Below are 27,294 nucleotides of genomic sequence, written 5' to 3' on the forward strand. Positions count from 1 at the left end.
AAACTACTTTTCAGATTCAAGTTATTAGTTTGTTTCTTTTTTGTTTCACCTGGCAATATTTCATTTAGAAATCAATAATTAGTAATTAGTGCACACTCATCTCAGTTTTTCCCAGTTTCAATTTTGTTTCAGTAAAAAGAAATTTAAAAACTTTATGGCGCCAATTTAGCTACAAACACAGAGGAGAGCAAAAATGTGGGCTGCTCAGTGTAGCAGTGGGTAGCACTGCTTCCTTACAGCAAGAGGGGTTCCGGGTTCGATTCGCGGCCCGGGGTCTTTCTGCATGTTCTCCCTGAGCATATGTGGGTTCTCTCCAGGTACTCCAGCTTCCTTCCACAGTTCAAAACCCCGACTGTTAGGTTCATTGGCTTCTCTAGATTCTCCTTAGGTGTGAGTGTGTGTGTAAATGGTTGTTTGTCCTGTTTGTCTCTGTGTTGCCCTGTGATGGACTGCCGACCTGTCCAGGGTGGACCCCGCCTCTCACCCATAGACAGCTGGAGATAGGCACCAGCAGCCCAGCAGGGATAAAGCGTGACGGAAAATGCACAGATTAAAAGTTTTTTCAAACATCTGTAAAATTTTACATCTTGTTTTTTTCTCAAAAACATTTATTTTTTTGCCAGTTCAAAGACATTTTTCTGAACAAACTTTATGGCCCCAATTTAGCTCCATACGGCAACAGGAGTGTCTAAAACAAGCTGCAAGAAACCAGCTGAAGTAATGGAAGCTAAATGGAAATTATTGATGGAACTTTCCACCCTGATGAAAAGCAGTAAAAAGTGAAAAAATGCAGCAAATAATAGTCCAGAGCAGGTAAAGCATCAGGCTGGCAGGTCCTTCAGCTGATTCCTGCCGTCTGACAAACATATCAGACTGTCTGCCTCTGGTCACCATCCAGCAGGAGCCTCCCTGTGAGGCGGGGGGGGTGTGTGTCAGTGCCGTGCTTTAGCAAAGTCCAGTTTTGTGTCCTCTGACATTTTTAAGATGCAATCTACTTGTTTCTGCAGCTCGTCGTCCAGCAGCGATGCTCCAACCACAAACTTATCCTGAATAAAAAGAAATCGACCCAGCGTGATGAAAACACACATTAACATTTTACATTAAAATACAGATAAAAGCAAACCTGGATAACTGAGCAGGATTTACGCACCTTTTTCTTTGAGGGAGGCGAAGCCACAGCAGGGTTAAAGGTCATGTCTTTGACGCTGTAGTCTGCAAACAGGTCCATTGGAGACCTGAACGAGTGAAAACATCTTTGCTAAGCCTGAACTGATGACACACTACTAATGATGAGTGCAACTTTAAAGTACACCCACCCCTGTTTGTAATTTAAGGGGTTTATAGTTTATTAACATGTTTTATTTGTACCTGCGGCAGAGCTCCAGACTGAGCGCTCCTGAGCCGTCACTGGGAGCTCCCCGACTCAAATGACGTGCAAAAAGCTGAACAACTGGGTGGAAATGTCTCTGAAAATACAGCAAGCCAAACATTTTCAGGTCAGACTCGTGTGTAAAGTTAGAAACCTGCAGCAAGTTTGTATTCATTCATCTTTGCCCTTTGGGCAAGTGACAATGTTTACTTGCCCAGTATAATGCTTGATAAATATAGTTCCTAATATTCATTTTCGTATATATATCAATGAAACATGTTTGTTTTTTTTAATGTTTTTTGTAATTCAGTAAGTTTCCAGGTTCCTGGTGTGTTTATGCATGCGTCAGATAATGAACTAGAGCCTCCATTACCGTGTTAACATGCTTTTCAATCCTTCCTCACATTCTTTTCAAACTAAACTTTGCTTTAAACTGTTGTGAAAAATATAAATTGTAATTTTAAAAATCTAAAACAAACTTGACAGGTTAAAAACTTAAGATAAATCACAAGTCAAGTCAATGTCACAAATGAATAACTTTTATTTTAGAGTCACGGTAAGTTTATACAAGATAATACTATTAATATAATGTAACTTTTCTAGAGAATCATTATACAGTTATTTTATTCAGGGTTTCCACAGTCTGACACCATTTCAGAATTCCCTGACTTTTAACTGACTCAGGATTAGTTTTCCCTGACAAAATAAATGCAGCCGTTTGTCATTTTGGTAACTACATCAAAATTACTGCTAGGTGGACAAAAATCAACCAGCTTTTTTAAATCATGCGAGAAGGTGTACAAAACGACAAAAATGGCGCCGGCAGCGCTTCTGGGTCGTTTTTAAGTGAATGTCTGTGATTTTAAAGTAATTTTGAGTGATAAATAATTTTTTTTTGCGATCATTGCACTTGCCTGCCGGGCAAATGCAATGAAATTTGTACTCTCCCAACAATAAAAACGACTCGCCCCGGGAGATTGGGCAATGGTAAACATGGAGCCCTGCCAACCAATGTTACACACCCTATTCAGAACCCTTAAGGACCAGCACCAGATACACTATAGAATCATTCTATCACCCCTTAAAGGCAGATAAATACTGTGGGTATAAACCACACCGGTCACACCTGGTTCCTTTAAAGCCTACTGCTCATTTTCTTCTGCTGGATTTATCCTCTTTGAATTCTAATGGGTTCAAAACGCATTTTATCAAGTCAGAGGAAGCGCTTCACAACTACAGTAAATCATTAACCCAGCCACTCGCTTATGGAGGTGAGCAACATTTCAGCCACAGCTGCAGCAACACTGGGCCATCTGAGCACCATCAGCAGGAGAAGAACCTTAACCAAGAACAACAATGAAGATGGGAAGATCAGGGTCTCCACTTTGCAACCCACTGCTCACTCTGGGCCGTCCGACAGCATTTCAACCAATGCTGTGAGCAGCTGTGGCTTTCTGAATGCAGTGGCTGAAGTTTGAGCCCAACAGGAACCCTGGCGTGGACGTACCTGAAGTGGGTGGAGCTCCCAGAGTGCAGAGTTCTGGGCGTTGCAATGCTCAGGTTCGTCCAGCTCTGGTAGGTAAAACCCGCTGCCCTGAATCTCGTTATCCAAAAGAAAGTCGCACTTGGGGAACGCCTGTGACATGATAACACAGCAGAATGAGGGACGACTAAAAGGCTGGAGCAGAGCGGTGATTTATTCAAGTATTTAAAAGAAATAAAAACAGACGCTCACTTAAATGATCAAACAAACTCACGTGCATAGTGGCTCGGTTTGCTGCAAGGATTCCAACGCTGGCGTTGGGCAGGACATGCAGACTGAGCGTGCTCAGACGTTTGACGAAGGCCATGGCCCTCTGGAGGGTCACCTGCTTCCTGCGGCGGGTCAACATAGCGTCCAGACACCGTAGCAAAATGGTGACGTCATCATTGGGAGCCCCTGAGACAGCCAGAGAATAAAGGTAACGCCACTGACTCCTGAGGTCGATGGGCTAAACTGGTAGCTTTATAAGAACTTAGAAAGCACCTGCATGAAGATGCATCAGAATCCTGTAAAGCTGAGAGTAGAAGTTCAGAGGGTCGATGTTCAGGGCTTCACCTGATGCACAGAAACAGCTGAATTTAGATGCCACTGGACTGTAACTGAAACACCACTGAAACCTACAAACAAGTCAGAAACCTTCAAACAGGACAGAAGGTAAACATGAAACATAGGCTACGTTCACACTGCAGCCTGAAGTCACCCAAATCCTATTTTTTGGCCCACATGCGACCTGATCTGATCTTTTCATGGCAGTCTGAACAACACAGATCTGATTTTTTCCAATGCGACCCAGACCGCTTGGCTCTGTGGTCCTGAATCCGATATGAATCGGATCTTTTCAAATGCGACCTGTGTCTGAACGGCCAGGACAGATTCATCCGACCTGAACGTCATTAATACCCGACAAACATCACTATTATGCAGAAGTGGCAAGAAAATCAACCAACAAAGGGGATGATGATGCGGAGAGCAGTATTTATGTTTAACCTTATTGAAAAGATTGTGTTTTTATGGTTGGAAAACACCGCTAGATGCGTGCCGGCACGACCATCCATGTTTACTTCCAGAAAAAAAGAGCACGCTGGCCTAGGCTGTGACGTCCTCTACTGCGCATGCGGGACACTTGCGGTGTATTAATGCTGTTCACACAGGAGATCACATACAAGTCGTTTTCTCTCCTACCCTCCAGCAGGCGGTTCAGGTGCCTCCGGACCAGAACCAGCAGACTAAAGAACAGCTTTTTCCCCAGAGCTGTCTGTTTACTGAACTCTAACCCTCACTGATGGTCTCTACTCTCCTTTCTCACACCTACCACCATTTGGCTATTCTGTTTTTTTTAGACTGTAATATTCACCTGCACTCCTGACTGTTACTATTGTAACAACTGTTTACATGCATCTTGCATTACTCACCTCCGACTGCTTATATTTGCACTGCCAACTGCTTATTCACATTAGCAGTTGTTTACATTTACATCTGCAATAACGTACTTTAACTGTAATATGCAATTACTTTCCACTGCACTTTAATTTAGATAGCTTCTGTCTTTAATAATTCATTTTATAGTAAAACCCATCTGTATATTATGCTATTGTACATAACTGTAAAAACCTTTTTTTTAATAGTAATATCCATCTGTATATTATATTCGGTACATATCCAGCTGTAAATTTAGTTCATAACACTAGTGATCTATATATTATATTCATTATTTATAACAGTATTGATCTTTATACTCATTGAATAGAAACCCACGGCCTGTATTTATGGAACCATTATTTATCCTGCACTTGCTGCTATTGCACTTCTGGTTAGACCTGAACTGCATTCCGTTGCCTTGTTCCTGTACCTGTGTAATGACAATGAAGTTGAATCTAATCTAATCTAATTTGATCTTATCTAATATATTTGGAAATATGAACGCCAACGGCAAAACAAAATCGGATTTCGCAAAAAAATCGGAACTGAGCATCAAGGCCTGAAGTGTGAACGTAGCCAATATTCTTCTGCTCCCGTTATCGACTGCACCAGCATTGTTACAATATGTCAGAGTAAAATCAGGCAGAAGAAGCTGAATAAACAGCATTCAGCTGTAGGACAGCCTTTCAAAGTTCTGATCAAGAACAGCCTGACCTTGCCCAGAAAGGATGGTGAAGACTGTCTGGATGCAGTGTAGACTCTCCCGATTGGTCAGATCCTGCACAGCCCAATGATCAAACAATCAGCTGATGATGCAGAACACAGCGTTCAGTTGGCTTCATGCTAAATACTTACTCCGGATTGGATGAGGTTCTGCAGCACTTTCAGCAGATCATCAAAGAACTCCAGGTTGATCAGGTGAGCAAAACTGGAAGGGAATAAAATCACGTTCATGACTACAGAAGCACGACGGCATCAGAGCCACACAGCAAACAGATTCAAGCCCCGTCCTCTAGGGGCCGCTCTACTGCAAATTTTACATTTTTTATTTTTATTTTGCTTCAAACGCACCTGATTCAGGCAAATTATGGTTTTTGTTTTTAATGAAACATGTTTCTGCCTTATTTTGAACAAATATCATAAATCCCTAACTAATATTACATTATAAGGATTAACTTCTTACATAATAAACTACACATGTGGAATAAAGCCAACAAATGTCGTCTAATTTATTAGTAAAATTTAAACTTCATAGCTGATAACTGGGCCTTACAAGAATTTTTTTTATTTTTTTTTACATTTTAGCTGGATTGACTGTTACATCCTTCTTGCCCCTGCTCATGTTTTATGCATACAACCCATTATTTTATTTATGAAATTATTCATGATTGTAATTTCAATTTCAAATCCCACTCATGTGTTGACTGGTCTCTGACAAGTTAAATCTCCTTATTTTGCCAAAGAAACTTATTTTTGGTGTAAAATGTTTTTTGTCATCTCTATATTCTGTCATTATTATTATATTTCTTTTTTTGTTTGTTTTATTTTTCCAGCTCTTTTTTACTGTCATTACACTGTCTTAAGTACAGCGCAATGAAATTCCTGCTCTGCATTAACCCCTCCCCTTGGGGAGCAGTGGGCTGCCATTGTGCGGCGCCCGGGAAGCAGTGTGGGGTTAAGGGTTTTTGCTCAGGGACCTGGAGTGGCAGTGGGTTTTTACCTCACATTCTCTGGATTCCAAGCTCTATGCGCTAACCACTAGGCCACCACTCCCCCCATTTAATTTAATATTTAATTTCCATTTTGGTTAAATTAAGTATTTTTGAACTAAATTGAAATGCTCACTTTGATGATTCGTTTGTTCCCTTTCTTCCATGGTGGATCATATTTTCTAAATTCTATTGATCAGGATTTTTAACTCTGCTGCCCTCATCCTGAACTCTGAGCTGACTTCACTCAGTTGTTAGCTTTTCAGAAATCATGAATATATCACAAAACCGGATCAGTTGACTCTGATCAAATCCGTATATGGTTCGTTCTTTGGTAACAAAAAAACAAAACAAATGAAAATAAAATACGGTTTTTGTTTTAATATGTAGCGGTACCGGAATGAAGTAAGTCGCCAAAGAAAAATCATTTACAGTGGATGAAGATGGCACCAAAACAAACCATTTCTAAACAAAAGGCAGTGGCTGCACTTGAACAGTTTTCTGCTTTGATTATTGAACTTTTTGGAAGAGGAAAAACACACTCTGAAATCAGTGATGCTTTGAGCCGCCATGGAGCTCCACATTACTCGTTTCCATTTTGGTAGCGCTAACTGAAAAAGTTCTTCTTCTTGTGGATTGTAATGGCGGTTGGCAAGAAATTGAAGGCGTACATTACCGCCACCTACTGGTAACTAAAAAAGTTACCGGTATGTGTTGGAAGTTCAGGTTTTCAGTTCCGGCTTCCATAAGGTCCATTGAATTAATAACAAAATAAAAGTTTGTCTTTGGTTTAACCATTGGAGTTTAAAAAAATCCAAAACGTACCCTTTTTTCATTTTTGCAAATGCCGTTTTTCTAATTTTATTTTAAAAACGGAAAAACAAAAAACCACATGCTTGTTTTGTTTTTTCGTTTTTGTTTTGAAACGAAAAAAACAAAGAACGAACCATACAAGGATTTGATCAGAATACCTGCTCTCTACTCAGAACAGATTTAACCCAGGGTCTGAAACGGGGCCAGGAGCTGAATACACCTGCAAGTCAGAGAGTGAGTCATACTTGGCCAGCCCTTCCAGGACAGCAGGGAGGAGAACAGATCTCTGAGCTTTCTTCAGGATCCTGAAGTAGGTCAGGAAGACGATGTTCAAAGTCTCTGTGTGCTGCAGGGGGGAACAGAAATTTAAAATAGTAATGTAGCCTTTCTTCCTGATCTTTCCTAATTTAACAGCCGAACAAAATCTTACCAGCTTAATCTTCTTCTCTTTGTTTTCTGAAGCTTCGGCCTCCAAAAGCTCCTTTTCCAGCTTTTCCTCCGCCTTCTTCCACTGAACAATGCACAAACACACAATGCTTTTTACATACTGCCCCCTTGTGGGAAAAGTGATATAGAGCTAATCATCTTTTATTCCTTCATCATTTCTCTTTCATAGCTGATCTATGAAACAGGGAAGTTTAATTTTGTGGTAACCTGAACAGTTTATTACCGTGTGCTCAGCATGCATATGGAAGAAAAACAGTCTCATTGGAATCTGCCTTTTTTTTTTAACACCGAATTTTGAACACCGAATTTTAAACACTGAAAATTTTTAACACCGAATTTTAAAGACTGATTTTTTTTAACACCGAATTTTAAACACTGAATTTTTTTTAACACCGAATTTTAAACACTGAATTTTTTTTAACACCGAATTTTAAGCACTGAATTTTTTTTAGACATTAAATTTCTTACACTCAATCTGCTGGTATCTTTATCTGGTAAAAATTCAGCTGCAAAAAATTCAGCCGCAAAAGTGTTGACCTTTTGGTGAACTCAAGCCAAAGCAATCTACACTTGATAGAGTGGAGCAGCTTCTAGCCAAGGAAATTAGTTCATTTAGTCACATGAAACAACGGCTGTGCTCAGCGCTGTTTCCGGCTGAATGAGGAATTATTTTTAGTTAAACAGAATTACTAAACGTCAGTTTTTCTTCCACACATGTAGACCTTAACAGATCTGAGAGACTAACATGCACTTTTGATGGGGAACAGATTTATATCTAAGATAGCACCTAGCATGTGTTGAATCTTTTAGACACACTTCACACCACATGCATCTTTGCATGTTTGCGTTAAATAACCAAAAACAGCTAAAAAAGAACCTTTAAATTGTTACTGAACCTCCAGCTTTGTTTACCTTCCTTTGCATCCTGGACAGGTTCTTTTTTCTCTCTTTGTTGGTCATGAACTTCTTCTTGGGGGCCATGGCCTCCAGATCCCTTTTCATCTCCACCTCTTTGATCCTCAGACTCAGCAGAGTTCGAAGCACCTGGTGAGGAGGAGGGAGAGAACCAAGGCAGAGGAAAAAAAAACGTAAATAAACCCAAGTCTATAAAAATGTCAACAATTCAGGTTCAGGAAGATGGGCGCTAGCATCTCCACCAAACCAACACATCCTTTTACAGACTGATTGGACTTCTACCATCAGGCTAAAGCTGCAGAAGCATCCAGAAATGATGGTTCCTTAACAAGCATGCTTAGTGTGAGGGATTGCTGAAGAGTCAATGAGTCGATGCAATCAGCTGGTTTTCCTTAAACAGAAAACTTTGAATCAATCTGACTCGATGATCTGGTTGACCTGTAAAGTGCCTTGAGATGAAGTGTTGTGAATTGGCGCTATATGAATAAACTGAACTGAATTTACCCAGAATGTGTCTGAGGATCATAATGAACTGAACTCGGAACCAAAACGGCCCCAGGGCCACGTCAGATTGTCCTCACGGTCCAACATTATCAGTCCCTCTCGCAATATTCAACTTTTTAGAGAGACTCCTACTCTGGCAACATTATACTACTGATCTCCTCCCCCAAAAGCACACAAACCGAGGGGACTTATGGGAAATAGAGGGAATTTTAAGACATTATCGTTGCAGCAAAGAATAACAGAAATTTTTATGTAATCCAAAAATAAACTTTGAATAACTACTTAATCAAAAGAAACAAAAAAAAACATTTTGAAGTAACTTAGCTATTGTCTTATATTTCCTTTACATTTATTTTTTATAAATTATTTTAATTTTTACAGTTTTCCAATATTTGTTCAGATTTCTCTTTTTTCAAAATGGATAAAATTCTCATCACTTCTGTAGGCGGGCTTTCCTCTGAGGTGAGGAAGAGAGAAGCATTTCTATTGGTCTGCGTGGGCCAAGGCAATATTCTATTGGTCAATAAGTGTGTCAATCAGGATTGAAGAGAATGAAAAACGCAATCTGAAAAAAATGCAATTCATAAAATCAACCTAAAAAAAGAGAAATCCGAATAAAAAAATGTTTTCAGTATAAAATCTTTTAAATATATTTTAAATATTTGAAGACAAAATGGGAAAATAAATTTGTAAAACAAACAAAAAAAAAATCAGAGAAAAGTAACAAGCAAAACCTTTTTGATTGAGAGCATTTTCAAACTCACCTCTGGATGGCTTTTTTTTTAATTTAATTTCCATTTACAAAACCTGTTCTTTGCAACAATAATGAAACAAAATGTACTCAACACTTGAGACAAAAGGTTGCTTTAGTCTGTTTTGGGAATTGTTGTTTCACATGTTTAATTATTTAGTTATTTATTCAAGTTGTTTGATTATAAAAACTGGTAAACAATAAGGGTTTGAACAAATTACAGCATCTGTTAGGAGTATAAATCCTAAATGATTCTCATCCTTACTGAGTGCTTTCAGCTTCTCTACTGAGACACAAGTATAAACTGCTCCTAAAATGTTCGTCTGTGAATTCTAACATATTTAAATGAAGCTTTTATGATGTATAAAGACTGAAGTCATATTCCTTGCTTGTTCACAAAACTTGACCAATGAAGCTGATTCTCATTAATATAGATCTAGAGGCTTTTTATTTCTAGAACACTTTAAAACAACCTAAAGAAGCCAAACACACATTTATAAATATATATAAACATATAATCCATGAGTGATCTGTTACCTCTGGTTTGATGTTGTAGTTGAGGCTCTTTACGAGGCCAGAGATGACCCTGACGGTAGCCAGGGATGCCCCGCCCATTCTGTCATCCTGGAAGAGCTTCTTAAATGCGTCACAGCACATGTCCGACACCTGAAACAATTACAGACCCATGAATACTTTCACACAATCTGCCTCCATCTGATCTGCAGTCAGGAAGTATTTGAACATCCTGCCACTTTGGAAATTCTCCCACTTAGAAAAAAACTATTCCCATCTAAGGAAAAAGAAATCAATATAGAGTGATTTCTGGATTTTATTTTTTAGATTCTGACTCTGACAGTGGAAACCTACGATGAAGATTTCAGACCCCTCCATGTTTCCTAAGATCTATCTGAATTACGAACACGAGCTCTGAGCCCATCCTGACCTTCTTCAGAGGGTCGTTCATCAGAGGAACGAGGACGACGATGATGTTGTTGTGGAAGTTGAAGTGCGGCATGGTGAGCAGCAGCTCACACAGGCAGCGGATGGACACCTCCGCCAGGCCGCGGTACGACTGGAAGCTCACCGCCTGGACTCGTTTCCTCTTCTTCTGCTTCCAGTCTGGGAATCCACACAGGGTGTGAGTGTCTGCGTGTATCTGTGTGTGCAGAGCAGCTGTGTGGCGGCGGTAACGTACCTTTGATGGTCTGTTCCAGGTCTTCCAGGTAAAACTTGTATTGGCTCACAAGGCTTTCCTCAAACTCTCTAAGCTGCTGCGTCTCTTTCTTCACCTACAGGGAGACCAAAATCCACCGGCTGTGTAAAACATGCTGCAACCAATCAGATATCACAATCTGTGCTCATCTGACCTTGGTGCTTTTCTCTGCAGCGGTCAGAGGTCGGATCTTGTAGGTGGGGGCGATGTCCTTAAACACCTCCATGAGAGAAACCATCACCATCTTCCTCACCGAAACGGCAACGCTTGGGTCAGACTCCATCATCATCCCCCGCAGCTCCTTCATACGCTTGGTCTGCACAAAATACCACCACCACCATCATCATCATCATCACGTTCCTGTTCCTCAGCTTCTCCAGAAAAATAGGTGCACTACACTCAGATTTCTGCTGATGGAAGTTTTCTGCACCTACTTAAGTTTCTTCGGTGATGAGAAACTCTTTGCTTTGGAATAGGGCTGCGAAATTAATAGCATTTGCAATATAATCGCAATTAATAAAATAACAATACAAAAAACACACGATTCGATTCATATCACGATTTTTGACCCACGATTCGATACATGCAACAATTTTTTTTACATTTGAATATTATTTTATTTAAATAAAATATTAAAAAACATTTAACATATTGTAAATATCCAGAACGTATTTGAACACAGAAAAACCACAATTAGAGACATAACCAAAAATGTAAGATTTATCTCTTGTCTTATATTGTCTAACAAAATAAAGCTTTTTAAAAATAAAAATAATTGTACTGTGCTGCCGTGTTAACCAAAAATGAACTTAAAAAGCAAATAAACGCAGCTTCATCAAACCTGTTTGCTTTATTTAAAACTATATTTTTTTAGGAACAACAGCATCATGTCCACTTTTCCACTACAGAGGAAAACACCATCTTACTGGGAACAGATGTGGCTGGGATCCACAGAAACTAAACTTTGATATTCTTTTTCAGAAACAGCATCATGTCCACATTTTCAGGTGAGAGGCTTGCTGTCTGTGCTGTTACAGGATGATCCCCAGCAGTGGATCATCCTGGACAAGCTTGTGTGAGGGCAGCTGCAGCATCTTCTGCCTATCCTTCAGTACAGCTGCGCTCCGGTGGAAAAAAGTGATTATTTTCCTGATTCTACCAAGGAGTCATGACATCTGGTTAACTCCCATTCCTTTCTGTGCTGCCAGATTAACAGTGTGGGCGAAGCATCGAATATGCGGGGAGAGTGCGGCTGCTATGACCGCTTTTACAATGTTTCTTGCGTTGTCACGGGAACGGGGGCGTATGGTCTGCTGAAAAGCCTTTCAGGATTTCAGATACAAGAAACATGGCACGCGTTTGAAGGACATGGTTTGCAATTTGCCACTGGTCCGTAATATAATGTGCGGTTATGGTAATATAACTGTCTGTTGCACGGGACGTCCATCCATCAGTGGTAATAGCGATTGAGTCAGCGCTGCTAAGTTCTCCCTCCACTCTGGATTTTGTTTCCTTGAAAAGTTTTGGAAGCACATTTTGAGAGAAATGTGTCTGATTGGCGCTTCATAACGAGGCTCAAGCACATGAAGTAAATGCATGTCTGTGGCAGGCAGTTGTGAGTCGGCCGACCAGCTGGGAATATTTGGTGAGTGTTGCGATCCCACCTTCCTTCACCGCGAGACACGATCGTGGCTCAGAGTGTCGCAATTTCGATTTCAATAGGGGTATCGTTACAGCCCTACTATTTTCATATCTTAGAGGCATGGATTTTTAATCACACTATATTAAACAAGAGTAAGAAACTAAATTTTTTTCTCCAGCCCTTAAGGTCGTGTTTAAACGCTTGAAGAAACATAGGGTTGCAACTAGCTCGCAGATCCATACAAGTAGAAGAAGAATTTTTCACCCAATGGTTACAATAAAGTCCTGTAACAATGGACTCTGGGCAAGCGAGCTCTCAAAAACCAAAAGCCTTGGATGAAACCTCTACAAGCTTGACGTTATTGCAAAGGAAAATCCAAATAAAAATCGCAATTTTGGAGAAAAATAATCGCAATTTCAATTTCTGGCAACATTGTTCAGCCCTACTTTGAACCTAAACATGTGATTCTAATTTAGCTGGTAGAATAAACCATATCAGACTCCTTATGGCCTTCCTTAAAAGCAGCCCTCATGGTTTGGCTCCATTTGTGGAGCTCTGCTGCGCCGTTGGTCTTTGTGTTGCACTTGGCCTTCAGGTAGGAGTGCAGTCTAACTCTTTTGGTCTTTACCGGCTCTTTGGTTTTTCAGCTCTCATGTCTGCAAGATCCACTTTCATGAATCTTCTGCTAGGGTTGCTTTTATAGGGTTTGTTATTTCACTCTACAACTTTTAATCCTGGTTTAAGTTCGGTAAAATGAAGCAGAATATTCAACCTTATGTTTTCAGATATATATTTAGAGGATTTTTCCTCAAAATCAGGCAATTTATCAGTAAAATAACAAATTTAAAAACTAAAATAACAAATGTTAACGTTTGTTAATCGACTCTGAATCTCGATCTGTTAAAAACAGGCTCTTCCTCATCAGCTGCTCCACTTACGTTGTTCAGCGGGTCTGAGATGATGGCTGAAGCCAGGCTGGCGATGCGTTGCTTCTTCATTTTTAGTGTATGGACTCTGTAACGTTCCCTCTCCTCCGGCGTCAAGCCCATATAGCTGGATGAGGCGCCCTCTGCATCAGAAGAACAACACACAGCTGTTATCTGGGCTCCTATTAGATTTAACTATAGTGGTGATGGTGGAGTGTATCTGGATCTATACTATGAGAATTTACACCCATGCCATTAGAATATTGTTAAAATACTAAAAAGTAACCCAACTTTATGAACCAAGGAATGATTGTTTATCCACTGCCTGAATCCACATGGCAAACGTCTGAATTGACTAAAAGGACAGTAATCAGAGGAACATGGGTAATAAGGTGAATAAAGGATTAAAACTGTGTGGTAATCAGGTCATTATTTTAGTGGAAGTTTCCCAGAAGAAAAAAAAAAAAAAAAAAAGAGCCTTGAATAAAAACTGTAATGACGTCATACTTCTATCCTTCCTTTGTAATCATGGCAGCTTTGCTCATGTGTTATACAGAACATCACATCAATGCCTTTGCACCAGGTCTCTTCTACACGGTTTATGTTGATCACTGCTGCACTTTATAAATAGAAATATTAACTTTCACTGCTAAGCTGCTTTTCATTCGCCGTCGGTAAGCTGTATGTAGCCAAATTTCATTTTGTATACACTGTGTGTACGAAATGACAAAGTTTGTCTAAGTCTAAATAACTGGAAAGGGAGGCGGTCTCCTCTCTGCTCTGACAGCATTCAGGATGAAGTGTCTACCTGTGAGACAGCAGCTCTGCTATCTCCGCTCTGCTAACTCCGCTCTGCTAACTCCGCTCTGCTAAGGGCTGAAATAATCAATTGAATTAATCAATCACTGAAATAATTGCCAACTAATTTAGCTATCAAGTAGGAGTATATAGACTGTAAAACATAACTTTAGCTGCCAGAGCAGTAATTATACAAAATTTTATCTTTTAAGATAAAAAAATATATGTATTTTCTGTCCGTCTGTGCTTTATCCAGATCTCCTAAAGCGGAAAAGCTTTAGTTTCACCAGGTTTAATGTCGTAAAAAGCGCTTCCTTTAACGAACATTTGGTTATCTGGTTAATTGAAAAAAGTAAATCGACAGACAAATTTAAAAAATATTTGTTAGTTGAAGACCTAAGCAGAACGATTGCCGCTTCCACATGAAGTCACTAAACTCACTAAAAAAAGGACTAGTTTCGTCTCCAGCCCCTTTTTATAGTACCGCAATGAAGAGAGAAAGTTGCTAAGAGTTAGCTTCCTACACCAACCAGCAGCTTTGCAGACGGACAGAAGCAGCAGTGTTGTTTTTATAAATCCATAATATTTCACATTTCACAATATTTGAATGAATTTTAAGCTCTGATTAGAATTACATGTACGCTCTACCATATGCTGAATATTGTTTAAATATTTTATTATCTATCCTGAAGGTGTGGAGACTATTTTGCTGTGGATGTGCTCTCTTTATCCTCTGACATGGGAGCTGGCTCGGAGCTCGTCTGCCTGGCTGCTTCCTGGACGAAGCCGCATTTTACAGCTGCTTTTTCTATGTCTGCTTCTGTCTCCTTGAACCCCAGTCGGCCTCAGCAGATGGCCGCTCACACTGAGCCTGGTTCTGCTGGAGGTTTCTTCCTGTTAAAAGGGAGTTTTTCCTCTCCACTGTCGCTACGAGCATGCTTAGTGTGAGGGATTGCTGAAGAGTCAATGAGTCGATGCAATCAGCTGGTTTTTTCCTTAGATAGAAAACTTTGAATCAATCTGACTGTATGATCTGGTTGAACTGTAAAGTGCCTTGAGATGACTTGTGTTGTGAATTGGTGCTATAGAAATAAACTGAATTGAACTGTGATGCACCATCATCAATTACATCTAGTGGAGACCTCAGTTATAGAAAACTCCTGTCAGACTGCAGCTCTTTCTGGAACTCTGGTTTAATCAGCTGCTGTAGGACAACTTTCTATTTTTTAAAAGGTTCATTTCAGTGCAGCTAAACTGCAGACTACTGTTCTTCATGGAACCTGAACATCAGCTAATCATCACACCCAGACCACCATGTTGTAGCAAGTCCCACCTTCCTCCTGCTGCTCTGCTGTTTCTGCAGGTTCTTCATCATTTTCTTCCTCTTCTTTGTCCTTTGGATGCGGTTTAACTGTTGGGGACAAACAGAGCCTTCATGTTTACAGGTGGCTGCAGTCAGTCAGACGCTGAGTAAATGTGAAAGCTACCTTTCTCCATGCTCCTCGGGATCACTCCACTTTTGTCTTTAATGGGAAGCAGCTGGATCATCTCCTTCTCCTCCACCCTCGCCATCTTTCTAGGAACCTTCTCGTAACCGCGGACCACGTCGGCGCTCCTCTTCTTGCCACTGTGGACTGGCCCACTGGCAATAAAAAGTCAGACATACCTCAGTCTCCATCAGCTCAATCAATCGCACATTGACCATATCAGTGTGTGCGTTACCATGACGACAGGTCTCTGGTTATAAAGGAGGCTTTCTGGGCCATGGCGGTCAACTGTTCCAAGTCTGCATCATCCATCATGTCTGTGGGAAGGCTGTCCAGGAACTCTTCCTCCTCCTCTTCCTCTGTCAGATGGATGAGAACAGTCTTACTGACGAACTAAAGGGACGCATGCGTTCAAACTTAGGCGCAGCTCACCTGGTCTCTTCCTGTACGTCTCCAGGGGGCGGGGCATCTGCAGGCTGGCGCCCTTCATGGCCTGCCGCAGCCTCTTCTGCTCCTTGCGCTGCTTCTTGGCCACATTCTGCTGCTTCATCTGTCGGTTCTTCATCTTGTTCTCCAGCTTCATGCCGCTCGTCTTCAACAGACGGCGGAACGTCGGCCGGCGCTTCTTTGAGCGTAGCTGTGGGGCGGGGCACAAAAGAACACGTTTCCATTTCAGCAAGACGCTTCTAATAAAGTGCAACCTTTTGAATTCTGAGGATTTTAGAAGCAACTTCAGCCAAAAAAAATATATAAAACAAATTTATTGAAGAATTTTTCTCTCAGCTTTCACTTCTAAATGGAAACCTCTAACAGTTTGTGATGGTCCTGGTCAGAATTCTGACCTCATCAGATAAAAAAAGAGAAATACGATCAAACTTTTCTAATAAACCAAGCTACATAAAAAGTGATAAAAGTATGGAGTCATTTTTATCTCTTACAAAAGAAATGAGATTTATTTTGAACATGATACAAATATAAAAAAAATAAAATAGTGCACAGTAACAAGAAGTGCATAAAAAAGAAGAGAAAAATACAGATATTTGTTTCCATTAACATATCATGCTCAAAAATGGGGTAGGAAGAAGTGAAAACTTATTAACTCCTACCTGTTTTGTTTTCAACAAAAAACAATGAAAACCCAACAAAAGACTCTATTTTTTCCTTTTCTTTTTATTTTACTAAACATCTTCACTAAAATTGTAGAAAATAGGATTGAAGAAGTTCAGGTAACTTTTTAAAACAAAGTTTTTAGAGCCGGCGTGTCAGGTGGACCTGTCGATTGCACAATTAAGCCACAAACGGCCCAAAATCGTGCCAAATATATATTTTATCTCATAAGTCTAATTAGAGTCAAATAGAAAAAAAATTGTCAAAATGTGTTTTAATTTCAATAAAAAGTGGTGATTGCAAATGTAGTGGGACAAAAATGCGCTCCATAAAAACAAGCGTTTGTATTGGAACTGAAGTGAAGAGAACATGATCTACAAAACGTCATCTGCATTTTGTAAAAACTCAATCTACAAAAAAAAAAAAAAAAAAAATGAAAATAATAGAAATTTAATAAAGATGAAACCTGTAAAAAATAATTAGCTTCAAAAGTTTTGAACAAAGAAAAAATACATACAATTTTTTGTCAGTATGTTTTTCTAGATTACATTCATTTCAACATTTTTATTTACAAAACGTGTTCTTTGCTTGCAAAAATATTTGGAACAAAATTCTCTCCATAACGCCTATTTTGATCTTCATTAAGGAGGAAAGGTGTTTTTCTTTCAGAGTTTTTGACCTACTTCATGCTGACAGGAAGGTTCTGTTCAAGTTATCTATTGAATTTACAGCTCTGCTAATAACAAAGCAGTATTTGTATTGTTAAATACTCAACTAATAATGTGTATGATACATATATCACTTTGTATGGGTTAGTTTGTTGCAATTCTCTCCTGAGTAGGGGAAGGAAACCTCAACCAGAAAAGCAACCTCTAAACGATAATAAATATGGGTCTAATTCCAACACCTAGACGGGCAATTAGTTAACCACAAAGCAGATTGTTTCAAACTGTTTTATCATATAAATATATTAAAGCATTGTATGTTTAAAGTGTTTACTTTAGATATATTTTTAGCAAATTATTGTATGTCTGAGCCTGGTTCTGCTGGAGGTTTCTTCCTGTTCAAAGGGAGTTTTTCCTCTCCACTGTCGCTACAAGCATGTTTAGTTTGAGGGATTGCATTTGTGTCAATGAGTCAATGCAATCAACTGGTTTTCCTTAGATAGAAAACTTTAAATCAGTTTGACTGTATGATCTGGTTGAACTGTAAAGTGCCTTGAGATGACATGTGTTGTGAATTTACACTATAGAAATAAACTGAATTGAATTGCAAGAAAAGGAAAAACATCAAAGGCAAAAGGTGCGCCTCACAGCTGTGTGTGTTTCTGAAGCAGAGACCTGAGATCACTGCCAACAAAACTATGGAGGAGTGTTCAGGTCCTCAGAGTGATAGGATAATACTGCCTCTGATAAAGTCAGACACGGTGCGACCCTGACTGACCCAGATCCATCAGAACCGGACCTTCTGTTAGCTGCAATCATTCCCCTGATCAGCAACCGGCATCTTTTAAACGCAATTAAAACCTTCAGTGAAGTTAAAGCTCAGAACTTTCCATCGGTTTTAATTCTTCCTGATCCTGACCGTCAGGAGCTTAGTCAACTAGAACCGGAACTTGCATATAATCCTAAAGCTAACAGGTCGTCTCTCTCTCTCACCGGGCCCATGGCGGCAGGAAGTCTCCTCTCTTCTCCTCTCCTCTTGGTTCTTAACAACTAATGCTGCCTGTTAGGGTAGAAGTTACAGATTTAATGCTGAACCAACACGTGTGTAGGATCATGCACACACAGTCAGGGAAACCGACTGACCCGGAAACTAAACAGAAAGGAGTGCGCCAGAACAGCGCCACTTGGCGGGCGGAGGACCGCGGTTAAAACAAACAGTCTAAACAGGGAAGGAACTCTATCAGCATATTATTATTGGCCGATTTATTTTGAAATACATTTTAGAATTTTTTTTTACTCTGTTTAACAGTTTGGTTAAGGAAAATAAGCAATTTTTATCCTTTATTTCCAAGAGTACAAACCAAAATGTTGTAAGCAAGCACATATGAAAGATCTCAGAAAACATCTGCTTTGTTTTTTATTTTTTGTGTCTTAGTATTTTCTGTAGCTTTTATCACTGTAATACTTTTACTCATTCTGCGTTCTGTTCATTGTTGCAATAAATTTATAGGGGAGAATGAAATCCTGGCCAGCTCACCAGGGGAGTGACAACCTAGTGATGGAGCTTGGAATCCTGAGGTTCTGAGTTTGAAGCCCACAAACACAGACTGACACTGTGGCTCCCTGAGCAAGACCCTTAACCCCACACTGCTCCCTGGCAGTAGGCTCCCATGATGGCAGCCCTCTGCTCCCCAAGGGGATGGGTTAAATGCAGAGGTATATTTATCCTATGTGAGATCAATAAAGTTCAATTATTTTATTATTATTAAAAACTTGAAATAATATAAAAAATGTAAACTGATATGCACAAAACAGAAATATACAATCACTCTAGCAAAGGGGAGGGGGGTCATTACTGTAGTCCACCCTATACTTAAGCTGTTCAGCTTGGCCGTACCATTCTCTACCAAGGCTGCAAGTGGATTAAGTTCACTGTAAAAAAAGAAATAAAAAACTTGAAAAGCTGCAAAAGTCCTTAGAGATAACCTCAGCCTTGAGATAAGCAAAATACCAAATACTTTTAGCAGTCGGTTTTATAAAATTGATCAACTAAAACAGCTTCTTAGGTCTGGTCGTATCCGTTCCTTCCAATGCCTGGATTTGTAGAATAACTGTATGTTTTTCTTTTTTATTAGCTTAGTTTTTAATATTAATCAGATGCTATTATTAGTTACTCAATAGATAATTAGCCTTCTTACCAAATACTTTTTTTTAAACTTTACTTGAGTAATTCTTGGTTTGCTACATTTTGAGTGAAAATATGTCGAAGTAGTGCTACTCTACCGACCTCTGATGACCTATAACCTTTAAGGGCGACATCAAAAAAGTCTGAATAATGTACAAGCTTACTGTATTTAATAGAACAAAATCCGCTCCATGGCTTTCTCTTTACTCCCAAACTCATTTTAAAACAAATCTCTGACTGAATAAATTACCTGCATTTAGATGAACATGTTGAAATGTTAGTCTTTTCATATATATATGTTTACTTCCAATTCTTTCAAGAACATAAAGAAATGATAAAACATCTCACCAGTCGACATCTGACATGCAGTTCACGCCGCAGGTTGATGCTCAATGTGGCATTTTGTTTTCAAACTTATCTAATAGAAACTGACAGAACAGGTTTTCCATGACAGGAATCAATTAGAAAAATAGAAACTTTATATTTGCTAAATTTGTTGTCCAGCAGTTTGGTACCCATGGAGCTTCTCCTGCTCCACATCTGCTAAAACTCCATTTACCTTCTCAATGTTTCCGATTATCCTCAAAGTAGATGAATTAAACCATCTGATACATATTGGTATTTTGCACAATAATACCCAATATTTTTCTTCCAAGCTTATAAACAGTTCAAAACAGAGCGCCTTACATCTGGCTGCTTACTTTTTAGCAGCCAGAAATCGTTGAAAGAGCAAAGATTTAGAGCAGCTCCAGAGTCACATGTGGCTCTGATATCACAGAACCAGAAATTATTTTGATGGTCGAGGCAATAAGAAAGGTTTTAAAAAATATCAGCACTGAATTTCTACAACAGCGGGGTCGCAGTGGTACAAGGCTTTTAAAAGATATTTAATCTCCTTTAGCTTTAACTGTGGGGTTGGTATTTTTAGGAAGGCTAAATGTTCATCATTATGTTAACCCATGATATTTATAATGGAATACTCAGCTTGCCTTATTCTACAAAACTCTGAGTTTTTCTTGTTGTAAATGTACATTATGTTTTTCTTCTGATTTCATAAAATAGAAATAATCAAATCTTGGTTTAACTTAATGCATTTGGCAAAAATAACTGTAAAACACAGTGTGGACTTACATTGAAGGCAACCAGACTTTTACAGATTTTCTAAGATATAGATTTTCAATTACAGCTGCTCACAATTCAGCCCTTAACACCTTTTTTTTCCTCGAGCCCCTGTACTTTAGAAAAACCACAGCTGGATGGATTGGCTTTGTTAGATTTATTCATCTTTTGAAAAAGTGAAAAATATACTTTATACTTTATAAAACACATTCAAATGAGGCCTCAGAATCAACATAATTCAAATTGGGAGTACAGACTAAACAAAACATCAGAAAAGGATGTCCTTGTTGTGGAAAGAGAGGTCTCCATGGCAACAACACTGTGGAAAAGTTCAGTTTAGGTCCGTTTCTTAGCAGCTCATGCATAGCAGCACTTGTGCAGCTTCAGGTACCGCTGGTCGGCGTACCTCTTGCCACACCTGTCACAGATGAACTGCTTGCCGCCGGCGTGAACGTGCCGCTTATGGGTCCTCAGGTGGCTTCCCTGGCTGAAGGCTTTGCCGCAGATGTCGCAGACATATGGTTTCTCTCCCGTGTGAATGCGCAAGTGAAGCTTAAGGCTGTTGGCATTGTTGAATGTTTTGTCACAGGATTTGCATTGGAACGGCCTGTCCATGGAGTGCGTGCGACTGTGGGAGATCAGGCTGCTCTGCTGGCTGAACGTCTTGCCGCACTGCTGGCAGCTGAAAGGCCGCTCGCCTGTGTGGATGCGGAGATGGATCTTCAGGTTCACAGACTGTCGGAACGTCTTCCCACAGAGGTCACAACTATAGGGCCGCAGGTCACTGTGGATCCTCTGGTGGTTCTTCAGGTTAACCGCATGGCGGAAAGCTTTGGGGCACTGCTCGCACTTAAATGGCTTCTGGCCAGTGTGGATAAGCTGGTGTGATTTCAGAGTGACGGCACGGGTGAAGGCCTTTCCACACTCATTGCAGATAAAGACCTTCTCTCTAGTGTGGGTGAGCGTGTGGCGCTGCAGGTTCTGTGGCAGGTTAAAGCGGCGGCCACACACATCGCAGCTGTATGGTTTCTCTCCTGTGTGGATGACGGCGTGCATCTTCAGCTGAGCCGGCTTTGAGAACCGCTTCCCGCACTCAGGACACTCGAACGGGCGCTCGCTGACGTGCGTGCGCATGTGACTCTGCAAGCTTTGCCGCTGGTGGAAGGCGCTGCTGCAGACGCTGCAGGTGAATGGCTTTTCCCCCGCGTGGATGAGCTGGTGAGACTTCAGGTGGCTCTGAGATGAGAAGGACTTCTCACACACAGAGCAGGGGTACGACTTCAGGGAGACCAACAGGTGAGTTTCAGAGACTGCAGAGGACTCTGGCTTCTGCAGCTCAGACTGTGGAGCCGCTTCCACACAAGCTCCTGAGAAAAAAACCCAACAGAAAATAATTAACAGGCATAATCTGAACATTTTGATTTTCTTTTAATGCAAAATAAAATATTTCTATTACTTTTTCTTTAGCCAACAAGTTTACTTTATAGAGCTTAGCAAGCACATGCTCTCATTGCTTTTTTCCCCAAATTTTACTTCTGTTAGTTGTCAGAATTGCAGTGCTTTTGCCAAGGCATTTGGTTTTACCAATCATCAGGGGGAGTGATGGCCTAGAATTAATAAGAGAGCAACATTTGAGGAGAAGCTCTGTTTAGATCTCCTGGTTACTTGGTTTTCTAGAAACATCAGCTTTCAGCTTTGTGTCAAAATGTCTGCAACATTTTCCAAGCGTGTTTTATTTATCAGCAGACATGGATCGTGCTCTCACTTTCTCTAATGGTTCCCAGGTCAATCTTCCCGTCTTTATCTTTAATGCTGACTGCTGGAAAAAACGGCGCCTCCAAAGCATCACTTCCTCTTCTGACCTGCAGGGACCAAATGTCCAGATATCAGTGATGTCAGCGGGGGGAACACAGACATGTCCGGGTCGGACAGACTTACCTGGGTCACGCTTTGGTCTCTGACTCCGTAGGAGTGCTCAAGATCTGCTGGGAACAAATAATGTTACTAATGATGATAAATGACAGTAAGAATGACATCATCAGCATGTATCTACTTGGAGTGGTGGGTGACATTTGTGGGGGCGTTGCCTGCGATCATACCCCGGGTTGTGTTGTTGAGGATGTTGAGGATGCTGGGCTGTGGCTTCTTACTGCTTTGCCCCAATTGTAGATCAAGTCTGGCTTTGTCAATGATGTTCAGGATCTTCCCCAGAGCTTCGTTCCCCAGAATCTCCATGATGGAGGCAAATCTCACCTGTCAGGTTACAAAGAGGAAAAGAAGTTTTTTTTTTTAAAGTTTTCCAATAACAGAAAATGTCAGTAATTTTTTGATTGAGAGAATCTAAATGAGAATCCAGAAAACACATTGTATCATTAATTATGTGTTTTTAGCAGGGGCAGCAGACATCCGTTTCCCCTACCCACCTCCTCTGGGGGAAGCTACAGGCGCTCCATGTCTAGCCAGGAGACATCCAATATTTCATAGACTTTACCCGAACCTACCAAATTCAATTGAGCCAAAACAGTTGGAAAATATGAAAAATCTTTAAGAGAAAAAAAAAAGCAAGGAGAAAACTGGAAGAAGGGAAGAAGAAGAAGGAAGGAGGAAGGGAAGAAGGGAGCAGGAGATCGACAGGCGGACTGGTGCAGCGTCTGCCATGAAGCGGGCGCTGTACCGGTCCGTCGTGGTGAAGAGAGATATTTACTGGTCGATCTACGTTCCGACCCTCATCTATGGTCTCTGGGTCATGACCGAAAGAACGAGATCGCTGATACAAGCGGCCGAAATGGGTTTCCTCCGTAGGGTGGCTGGGCTCTCCCTTAGAGATAGGGTGAGAAGCTCGGTCATCCGGGAGGGACTCGGAGTAGAGGCGCTGCTCCTCCACGTCGAGAGGAGCCAGTTGAGGTGGCTCGGGCATCTGGTTAGGATGCCTCCTGGACGCCTCCCTGGTGAGGTGTTCCGGGCACGTCCCACCGGGGGGAGGCCCAGGACACGCTGGCCTGGGAACGCCTTGGAGTTCCTCCTCCGGGCACGTCCCACCGGGGGGAGGCCCAGGACACGCTGGCCTGGGAACGCCTTGGAGTTCCTCCTGAGGGGCTAGAAGGAGTGGCTGGGGAGAGGGAAGTCTGTGCCTCCCTTCTTAAGCTGCTGCCCCCGCGACCCGACCCCGGATAAGCGGAGGAAGATGGATGGATGAATGGATGGATGGATGGATGGATGGATGGATGGAGAAAACTGGAATATAGAGTACATGTGAAGTGGCTGCTGTCTGTTTGCTGGTCGGCATATGAACCACCTGCAGCATAACACAGTGAGATATTCACTACAGAGATGTTGGAGATCGGCCTGTTTTTCAGTGTAGTCCTGTTTCTCTGACTAACTGGATGTGCTCTCTTCATCCTGTGACATGGGAGCTGGCTCAGAGCTCGTCTGCCTGGCTGCTTCCTGGACGAAGCCGCATTTTACAGTTGCCTCTTCTATCTATGCTTCTTTTTCTATGTCTGCTTCTGTCTCCTTGAACCTCAGTCGGCCTCAGCAGATGGCCACTCACACTGAGCCTGGTTCTGCTGGAGGTTTCTTCCTGTTAAAAGGGAGTTTTTCCTCTCCACTGTCGCTACAAGCATGCTTAGTGTGAGGGATTATATTTGAGTCAATGAGTTAATGGAATCAGCTGGTTTTCCTTAGATAGGAAACTTTGAATCAATGTGACTGGATGATCTGGTTGAATTGTAAAGTGCCTTGAGATGACATGATGTGAATTGGCGCTATAGAAATAAACTGAATAGAATAAAAAAGGCAGAGCAAGGGATATCTTTGCCATTGCTTAATATATTGTTAGTATAATTATCATTGAGGATGTGTAAGTTTGCACACGTTCTACCTTTAAAATATTTTTTAATAAGTCTAACTAGCAGCCATGGTTTGGCTTCTACTCTCCCCAGCAGTTTAATTCAGGCTTTATTACATTCAGTTACACAGTAAATCTACTATAGGATGTCCTGATATGTTGTTTATATCTGAGCCTGCTGACATTTGCTGATGATCTTGGTTATTGTAACTGATTTGATTTATTTTGTTTTCTTGTTGCATTACTTCAATAAATACACTGATAATGAAATTAGAAATGATTACAGGAAATTGTCCATTTATGTGTTATTTGCTGATATATTATTTATTTCTCCACAAATCTTGACAGCATTTAATTTAAATGGAAGAGGTTATTTTGTTTAATTTAAATGAATTTGTTTATATTTTCATTGCTTCCTTATCAAACTGCTATCATGATTTCTTTTCACAAATATGAAATATTGCAGAGCATGTTTTAATGTTGAAGCAGTATGAATGTTCTGCAGGTCTGTGCTGGCTGTGGGGGCTGCAGTGGGACCCCAAACACACAGTAAACTCCTCCTTACCAACTTCTCCTCGTCCTCCGCCTGCAGTCTCCCCGCCTCGTGTCTCTCCTCGCCGGGCCCTTGGGTCCTGCTGACCAGCCTCTCCTCTTCCAGCCTCAGCAGCTCTGCCACTGCAGCCTGGGCCAGATCCTCTATGACAGCAGCGAGCTGAACGTGCATGGAGGCCGGGGAGCTCATCATGGCCGCCTGGGACTCAGCGGATCTCTGGTTGGAGGTAAAACCAGGAGAAAAACAACCTGAGAGGAGATTATCGACACAACCCGCAGCTCTAACTCCTCATCTAATCATGCACCGGGTTTCACGGAGTTCGCTTTCTGTTTTGTAGAAATCTCGAACATTTGCAGACGACAAAACATCCCAACTTCCTCTATAAACCACGCCTACTTCTGCTACGGTGGCCGAGGAAGCACAATTCCCTTTCCATTCATTTTCATTACTGTTAAAAGGATTCGATGAGACTATGGAGGACCAACTCTGCCATACTTACAAATAAATACAGAAATAAATAAATAAGCATACAATTAATTGCCACCTAAAATACAATAAACAAATAAATGTAGATAGAAATTAAATTATACAGTGAGATATAAATGTATATATCTCTTTTACCGTAATTGGTTTCTTTATTTATTCGCCTTTGTTACAATTACCTCATTTATTAATTGTCCATTATAATCGTCAACTTTATTTATTTATTACTTATTTTTTAAGTATTTATTTATGTGCATGCGATAATATATTTGTCTGTATTATTCTTTCTTTGTATTTTTTTACCCTCTTTATTTCTTAAACGCTATTTATTTCTTACGGAGCCCGTCTTATGACATGGTCAAAAAAAATGTTTAATTGTGGCCACGAAGTAGTATTTCGCGGCCACGCAATAAGTATAAAGTGCGCACGAAATACTACTTCTAACCACGCAATAAGTTTAACGTGCACACGAAATACTTATTAATAATATCAATAAATTCGCCCCTGTTTTCAGGCTTATGTTAACTGTAATGACTTATCTTGGACAGGCTGCTATGTAAATGGGCCTTTAGTCCTTCGTTTAGCTATGCTGCGGTTGTTTACACTACGCCTTTTCCAGCTAAAATGGCGTCTTAGCAACAAATGTCACGTGACTGGCGGAGACCGACTGGGTAAGCAAATCGAGCGCACCTTAGACCTTAGAGAAGGCGCGCTCGATTTGCTTACCCAGTTGTCCAGGAATAATATTAATATTATTAATAAGTATTTCATGCGCACGTTAAACTTATTGCGTGGCCACGAAATACTACTTTGTGCGCACGAAATACTACTTCGTGGCCACAATAAAAAATTTTTTTTGACCATGTCATCAGAGGGGCTCCGTAATTTCTGCCTGTCGTTTTTACATTTCTGTATGCATTTCTGGATCATTATGTAAATGAGGAGGAGGTGTGTCCTAGAGAGTCAACTTCTACTCAGTATCTGCTCAGTTTAATATCAGTTTAAAGCTGTTCACTCTAAAAGAGAAGGACCTTTCTCTTCTCTTTCTCCTCTGCCTACATCTTCTCCATACAGATCATATCTGCCACACTCTTACAAATTGTGGCTGCCTATAAGATGTGCATTATACTACTAGACAAGTAATGAATGCACGTTTTGTTGCTTAATTGGATCACTCTGTATTTATCACATAAACATATTTACATAATTTCCTCCTTCTATTGTGTTCAAGACAATTCAAGAGTTCGAGACAAACATCATTTGGACAGTTGCAGGTGTTATTTTACAGTAGCCTGATAAACCAGACTAAATGTGAGATTAAATGTGTAGGCCAAAATTATTTTGGCCGCTAGTGGGTGGGGCTAGTTTACTAGGCTAATTTTACAGCACAGACCCGCACACCTCGGTGCCTCCTGTCTTTCATACATGGCTGTCAATATTTTCTATTAATTCCTCACTAATGAGAAAACAGAATCTCTTTAGAGTTTATCCTACTACTAAAATACAAAACTGGATCAGACTATCTTTGTCTTTAATGTTGGTGTGTTCCTCTGTTACAAAAGGTGCGCTGTAGGAGGATTATGTTTTAGAATTTTGTGTACATTATGCTGTGGCCACTTATACATTACATCAGGAGAACAAGTCTGTACCCGAATTAGTTTTTCAAAATTTTATATATATATATATATATATATATATATATATATATATATATATATATATATGGACCTTTAAAAAGTGTATAAAAATAACAGAATAAGGTAAAAAAAAAAAAGTATAGAAAAATAGAAAAAACTAAT

The 27,294-nt window shown here is 40.4% G+C and overlaps 2 protein-coding genes across 3 annotated transcripts; both read right to left on the bottom strand.

The window, feature by feature from the left end:
• Positions 1-596: 596 nt before the first annotated feature.
• Positions 597-18,456, bottom strand: noc3l (NOC3-like DNA replication regulator). The gene is made up of 21 exons (XM_038299733.1): positions 18,302-18,456; positions 15,969-16,173; positions 15,772-15,895; positions 15,537-15,691; positions 15,383-15,460; positions 13,264-13,394; positions 10,838-10,999; positions 10,666-10,759; positions 10,414-10,589; positions 10,008-10,136; positions 8,213-8,344; positions 7,284-7,364; positions 7,099-7,199; positions 5,187-5,259; positions 5,046-5,109; positions 3,396-3,467; positions 3,127-3,308; positions 2,877-3,005; positions 1,369-1,466; positions 1,151-1,235; positions 597-1,046 (listed from the first exon to the last, which is right to left on the bottom strand). The coding sequence occupies exons 1-21, from the start codon at positions 18,308-18,310 to the stop codon at positions 933-935; spliced, it is 2,394 nt and encodes a 797-aa protein (XP_038155661.1). The 5' UTR covers positions 18,311-18,456; the 3' UTR covers positions 597-932.
• Positions 18,457-20,731: 2,275 nt separating this feature from the next.
• On the bottom strand, positions 20,732-25,412 carry si:ch211-207i20.2 (uncharacterized protein LOC568537 homolog). 2 transcript variants are annotated; one of them, XM_038299677.1, is made up of 5 exons: positions 25,025-25,412; positions 22,712-22,865; positions 22,551-22,594; positions 22,378-22,474; positions 20,732-21,979 (listed from the first exon to the last, which is right to left on the bottom strand). In XM_038299677.1, exons 1-5 carry the CDS (start codon positions 25,202-25,204, stop codon positions 20,970-20,972), a joined length of 1,485 nt encoding a protein of 494 aa, XP_038155605.1. In that variant the 5' UTR covers positions 25,205-25,412; the 3' UTR covers positions 20,732-20,969. The 2 variants fall into 2 exon arrangements, with proteins under 2 accessions (XP_038155605.1, XP_038155604.1); XM_038299676.1 differs by having other exon boundaries at positions 22,551-22,597.
• Positions 25,413-27,294: the final 1,882 nt, after the last annotated feature.

The sequence above is a fragment of the Cyprinodon tularosa genome, unplaced genomic scaffold (genome assembly GCF_016077235.1).
Source record: "Cyprinodon tularosa strain WSP-4 unplaced genomic scaffold, ASM1607723v1 ctg433, whole genome shotgun sequence".
NCBI lineage: Eukaryota > Metazoa > Chordata > Actinopteri > Cyprinodontiformes > Cyprinodontidae > Cyprinodon > Cyprinodon tularosa.